Source organism: Fulmarus glacialis, unplaced genomic scaffold, assembly GCF_000690835.1.
Source record: "Fulmarus glacialis isolate BGI_N327 unplaced genomic scaffold, ASM69083v1 scaffold12718, whole genome shotgun sequence".
Taxonomy (NCBI): domain Eukaryota; kingdom Metazoa; phylum Chordata; class Aves; order Procellariiformes; family Procellariidae; genus Fulmarus; species Fulmarus glacialis.
In genome coordinates, this window is record NW_009230205.1 from 72,031 (window position 1) to 79,055 (window position 7,025).

At 35.2% G+C, this 7,025-nt stretch overlaps 1 protein-coding gene across 2 annotated transcripts in view; it reads right to left on the minus strand.

Moving 5' to 3' along the window:
• SCFD1 (sec1 family domain containing 1) overlaps positions 1-7,025 on the minus strand; it is a 50,028-nt gene that overhangs the window by 34,010 nt on the left and 8,993 nt on the right. For both annotated transcript variants that reach the window (XM_009584138.1, XM_009584139.1), the window contains 3 exons: positions 6,217-6,272; positions 5,145-5,230; positions 3,211-3,310 (listed from right to left, as the gene is read on the minus strand). In XM_009584138.1, the coding sequence (XP_009582433.1) occupies positions 3,211-3,310; positions 5,145-5,230; positions 6,217-6,272 (242 nt within the window). The remainder of the gene's footprint in view (positions 1-3,210; positions 3,311-5,144; positions 5,231-6,216; positions 6,273-7,025) is intronic.

The following is a 7,025-nucleotide window of genomic DNA, read 5'->3' on the forward strand; positions in this document are numbered from 1 at the left end:
TAACAACTGACCAAAACTTTAAAGTAACAAAAGCTTCAGTGTTGCAGACAAAAAGTGTTTCTAAGGCTGAATTTCACTTACACAACTACAAGAAATGTATCAAAGCTGCAAAGAAGCTCATGACATCAGCAACAGGAATGTACACCTTAAGGACTATTTAGCTACACCTTCACAGCTCATTCCCTGTTTTTTTTAAACACTAACAACTGACCAAAACTTTAAAGTAACAAAAGCTTCAGTGTTGCAGACAAAAAGTGTTTCTAAGGCTGAATTTCACTTACACAACTACAAGAAATGTATCAAAGCTGCAAAGAAGCTCATGACATCAGCAACAGGAATGTACACCTTAAGGACTATTTAGCTACACCTTCACAGCTCATTCCCTGTTTTTTTTAAACACTAGTAAAATAGCAAGTGCATGTTAAAGCAACAGTTCGCAACAAAGCTGCTATTTCTCCATATAGCTTTTCTTCTTCCACAGATACATCAACCTAGAAACCACATCTTTTTGCTAGATGACACAGTTATGCTCACATGTCAGCACACTGCTCCCTGTATGTCTTCTGGTTCTTTCCCCCATTACTTTTGCCAAGGACAGGTCTGTATTCTCTGCAGCATACATATTCCCTCCGGTTTTCAACAAAGATTAACAAGCACTCCACTTGCTGACTTTATTCAAACCTTTTTCAAGAACACTTAAAATCTCAAAAGTGCTCTTTGCTTGGCAAATAATGATAAAGACAGTCAAATCTTCAACTGTGCAGAATCTGCCAGCAATCTTTTAGAATAGATATTTTTTGCAGAAATAAAACTCCACTTTATTATATTCATTACAGTATACAGAACTAGATCATTGTAAGAGAAATTGTCAAATAAAATTTTAAAATGTTTCTAGTTATCCCTTGGCAGAGTTCACGCTTAAAATGAAATACTATAAATGATCCGTGCCAGAATAGAAACAAAACCAAGTAGCTACTCAAAGGAAGCACACGCAGTCAATGAGCACAAACCTCATCTTACAAGATGTGTTCAATGGTTCAGCAAAAAAAGAGTATTTTTCAAGTACTTATGTTCAATAAAAATTTAAAGGAAAAAAAAAAATCATTTGATTGCAAATTCAGCTGTAATTTTTAATGGACATCTATGTTTCGGCTCAGTTAAACTCACCAGTGACCTGAGTTTCCAAGTTAGTTTTGGCATTTACAAGGAGTTTGACCGCAATGATTCTTACTATTTCTCCTTTCACCTCCCCATTTTGTCTTTATAAGGTTTTCTATCCATGCCTCCCATTTTTCTGTATCCACTCCTGAAAGGTTTTTTATTCAGAAATGGGAATCTCTTCATACAAGCCTGTTTATGCGTAGAAGCACCACCATTATAATCTAAACAGATGCAGCACACGACTTTGTGGCTGGGTTAGCATTTAGTTCAACACCCCACAGAATTCCTGGACTATTGTAACTGAAAGCTTAAATGAAAAACAATTTATTTGAACGTACAGTTTACATAATCACCACCTTGGTAACACTTTCACGGTTACAATTTATGGCCTTTTAAAGGGCTACTGCTGTTATTTCATGAAATATTATGGTCAGTACATGAAGAACCTGGCATGCTTGCCTTTAAGATGAATAACTTGACTGGTTTTGAAATTAAACTTTTGCCCTTGACATAGAATCACAGGCTACTTGGTTACAATTTCACTAGACAAATTCATAATCCTATCAACTCAGTCAAAAATTAGATGCAACACGCAACATTTAACAAGTTGTTGCAGAGAAACTACTGAAGCCTGATGCAGTACGTATAAATATCCAACAATCCTCAAATCATTCTTCAAGTGTTATTCTAATACCCCTCCATACCTGTAGTACTAGTTGTCTCAGCTTCCACTACATCTTTGATCCCTCTGCATCTTGATGCATTGAAGTCCTACCCCAACACATGCCTGAGGCCACCCGACACTACCTTCTCTACCTAGCAGCTGAGTAGCAGGCAAGTACATGAAGATTTGCATGGACTTACTATCTAGTAAGTGAGCATTTTCTGATTAAATGGTTGGTAAGTAACAAACCGAACTAAGTGTAGACCTTGTGCAATAGCATTTACATCTGTAAAAATTCTAATCTGGGTTTCCATCCCCTACTCTTTTACTGCTTTTCAAAAGAAACCTGTAGAAATTCAGTACTTCTATTTGCAAGTGTCTAGCCAGTTCAACAGTTATTGGAGAAAACACAGTGCAAACCGTTTTTTTTTCATATGTGCCATTCCTAAAGAAACCAGGCCAGAAATTGTTTATTTGTAAAAAGCACCCTTAAGTTTAAGAGGAAGGGACTTTTCACAAGGAATGAATTACATAAAATAGAATTTAAAAGTGTCCTAAAACGTCCCATTAGTGCTAAAATATTTTCATGGTAGCAATGCAAGTTTCTGGACAACACTGTATGTATGACTATACAGTTCACAACCAACTTGGTATACAAACACACATCTGCATCTGCATATTTTACAGATTCCTGTAACAGTCTCAATAATAAAACCAACATATTTCTCAAAGCTAGATTTTGAAATGATTTGCATGACTAACCTACAATATAAAAAATCCTCCAGAAAGTAATTATTATTACTCATATTATCTTTTCTTATTTACTCTGTAACTATATACGAAATGCATAAATCTTAGGTAAACAGTATTTGCTTTCATTCAAGTATGTTTCTACTACTGGTTTTATAAAATAAACTTGAGGAAATAAAAGTGGTTTAAGGCTATCTGAATTTCAAAAAAAATTATTTAAAAAAATCTATTTTAGATTCCTCACAGTAGGATCATATACCACTTGGTATCTCTATATTGAACACCTACACCACCTTGTGGAGAAAAACAGAAACAGGTTTCAAACTAATACTAAAACTGGTTTAAAAACTCATTAAAAGCATTTATTTTTCAAAACTGAATTGCACTTAATGGATTTTGGAGCTTACATAACGTAAAAGACCATGAAGAAAAAGCTAGGATTGCTGAATTACCTATCTTTTGATAATATCAAAATGTCAACTTTTTAACCATTTTAGAAGTTATTGCTAAATAAACCTTCTAGAGAAAATAAAACAGACAAAACAGATTTTGGATTAAGAGAGAATCTGGTATTAAGTTTAATAACAAACTGAGTGAAAAAATAGTTTTGGTAACAAAATCAGATTTATTCTTACCAGAACATCATGCACTAAAGCTTGGTATGTCCATGTATGATGTAGAGGAGTTGCTAAATCTATGTTTCTGTCAACAAGGACTAATAGGGGCCTTTGGAAGCTGAAAAGATGACACTGTATTAGTACTTCTTTAAACATGTTTAGAACACCCCAGTAACATCCTGAGTTGTATCAGCCACCTTCTACATCATATTTCAAGTTAAAAGCCAGACTGCCTACTGCAGAGTTCCTCCAGCCTTCCCCAAAGCATGTGGGGCTGATCACTGCCAGAAATTCCATGAAGCACTGTCTTAGTAATGATAAAAAGACTATTTTATTTTGTACTAAGTGAAATTACCAACGCATAAATATTGAGCAGAAGCCAAAACACTAAACAGTAACTAGCCTTTCAGGTATTAACTAATATCTTTTTGTATGGATACACATTTGAGTTCCAAACAACTGTCTGAGTGGGTAATATTTGACCTTAATCCCCATTATGAACCTCAAATATAAAATATCTCTCTCGATGCTTTTTAATTTCATTTTTCTCTTCGCTTGTATATGAAGTCCATAAAGAAAAAATTATGAACTTCTGAGATGCATTGTGGTAGTTCCATCAATACTCAATTTTGTGGAAAAAGAATGCAGACATGCCTAAATGTCTCGGATTATGGCTCCATGAAAAATTTATAGTGAAGATAGGAAGGCTGTGAATGGACAGAACATTATTGCAACCATTTCCCTTAAGCACATTACCATTTCCTTTAAGCACATTAACCCTTCAGTAAATGTGACGCCTAAACTACAGTGTATTTGAACAGAGTAAAAGCATGTTAATTCCATGCTCTGGATTTCCTTGCAGTAAGTATTTTCACGTAGATATGTAATCTGAAGAGCTTTAGTCACCTGATTCTGAAAACCAAACTAAAGATCTGAAGCCATTTAACTAGTTAAAAGTTCCCATATTTTCCTTTCCTTGCATTTTGATTTTCTGAGGGTAATGATGCTATATTATCAGGAAACCAAGCCACCCCTCTGAAGGAAGAACAGTGGTTACAATTCAGTTCCCATGAAAATGAGGGAACTGGTATTTCACAGCTATTCTGCCTCCTAATCTCATTTCAGTCGCACTCCATTTTGCCACCCTTGATGTTTTTTGTGTCTTTTATCCAAGTTCTGCTGTTAATTTGAGATAAAAATACGATGACTATTTTATATCCAGTTATGAGATCGTAACTGTTTTCTTAGCTACAGTCTTCCCAATACATCTCCTCACCTTTCCATGTACAGTGTAAACTCCTGTAATACGCTCTCCTAAGGCAGCCTGGGGAGTATTCAACTATCCGGGGGCAACAGTATTCACGGGAGGCAAGCATCCACAACGTCTTTTCTCACCCCTCTTTCCCCTCAAAGGATTCAAATGGTCATGACTTAACAGTCCTTAACTGTTATCTAATTATCCAAGTGGTAGTCCTTAAGCAGTCCTCCTCTGGTAGATATAGGGATCAGCTGAGAAACACTTGCTTTTGACATAACTACAACTGATAACAGTGCAAGTGAGAAAATGGGTATTTCCTTCTTTTTAATGGACTAAAGGTTGCTAACAGATATGTTCAGACATCCAATTGCATATCGTGGTCCTGTAAACTGAGTGTATTTGCAGGACTTTGGTTCTTGCTGGGTTTAGAGGTTGAATAAAATTACCTGGTTCGTTAAATAATTTTTGTCTCATTGTCCCAGGACTGCACACTTACTACCTACAAAAGTTTTCAAATCAGTTATGCTAAGAGATTGGAAAACTCCCTTAAGAGTATATAAATTCTTTTAATATAGAATTTGACCCAAATTCTTGTAAATACAGTTTTCAGTACAGTGGTGACCTACCCTAATGAGGTATTTCAGACAACTGAAATATGAAAAATAAAAATACATAGTTATTACTAACACCATACCTGAATTGGCCAGCTCCAAGTGTGTCACCTGTAAAAAGACTGTTTCTGGCATCTCTTAGATTCTCTCTGAGCTTCTTATCTAATTTCTGAAGGGGGAAAAAAACAAAACAGCTTTTAACAAACCAGTGGTTTCCTAACCTCTTTATATGATCAACATTTAAAGATTTATTGTGCTGTTTTTGTAGTTTATAAATGTCTTAGCTGCAGGAAGTCTAGGTCCACTGCACATGGGAAAGAAAGAAATCTCTTCCTTCTATTTTCTCCCTCCAGCATTTATATCTATATCCAGGACTACACAGAAGATGTTTCCTTTATGTCCACTGATCTCCTCCCAGGCAATTAGCACCCTCTCCCTAAACATGCGAACAGAAAACACCAGTAGGAGGCACTAAGAGGGAACCACAGCAGAAGCAGCAAATTGGGCTGTCAGACACTGCCACACTAAGTGTTTCATAAAAATGAGATTACCCTCTATGAATGCATGCACACTGAATGCTTAGGTTTAATCAGTATCGAGGCTTCACTGACAAAGAAAGATGTGAGGAAGATGGAAGAAATCACAGTGCTCTAATGAAGGCAGTGCTGTAGAGATTTTTAATTGTGATTTAGTTTGGTAATTTCATCCCTACTTGATGATCAAGTTCAGTGTCAGTTTAGTTTGATATAGTAAAAATGTCCTGTACTTACGGGGTTTCCCAGTAAGATAGATAAAAATTTCTTACTAAGATACACAGAAAAAACCCAGGCCAGACAGTCACTTTTTAAACTGTGTAGATATAGCTTAATGGCTGTAATTATAATGCCTGTCAGAAAATCTTGATAACTCTAGATTAGGAATGATTATTCATGTTTAAGTTTCTCACCAGCTGATTCCATAATATTACAATTTCTACAGATGAGTTCCGTGGAACTGAAATCAGAAAGGAAAACCGGTGTATATCCCTTCAGTTTTATTTCCTTCATAAGGAAAAGGATACAATGACACTAGATCTCTGCCTAGTATTGAGAAAAGTAAACAAGCTGTTCGGAAAGTTTTAAACCAATGATACTTGTTTAGATAATAGTTTCTTACCACTGCCACCATTTCAGCTGCAGTTCCTCTTGAGCATCTGATTATAGGAATAGCTCCTAATAAAAGATATATTGACTTCTATTTTTATTATAGTTTTCAGATTATAAATCAGTGTACTTTTCATAAAACAAATTTTTAGTAACATTCTGAGATGAAATTTTTCAAGTGGACAATACAAACTTATATTAAATTTGTCTCTTGCAGTCTTTATGAAACAAAAAATACTACATGGAAATATTAAACAAAGTTTTACAAAAGTAAGTTAATACCTCACACCAGAATTTATGAGAAGTATAGCATACACTAGAAAGATAGCTAACGTACTATGGAGGGGACAGGCTATCTCATATAGAAGCATTAAAACTTAGTTTCAAAAGGCTAGAAGTCCCCTGAGAACAGTAATAATAAGTACTATAACACCACAATCACTACAATATATCAGTTACAACTCACTGCAGGGTAATGTTACTTTCAAAAGCACATTTTCCATTGGCTTTCAGGTTTCAAAATCTTTAGCTACTGTTTCTCACTTAGCTATATAAATATGAAAATTCCAGTAACATAGAGTTTAAGTGACTGAGTAAAAGAGATTTAATTTGTATCACACTAACGCTTGAAAGAACTCAATAGGTCCAAGGGAATCTCTCTTGAACAGACTGCCCCACAGTGATCCCCAGCTCTCCTCATAGGAATGCTATCTCAGACTGACTGACTTCAGTGAGAACTTAGATTAAATGTCATCACTATGAAAAATCTATGAGCTAATCATCAAGGAAACTCACAATAAAATAAATACATTTAATATATTT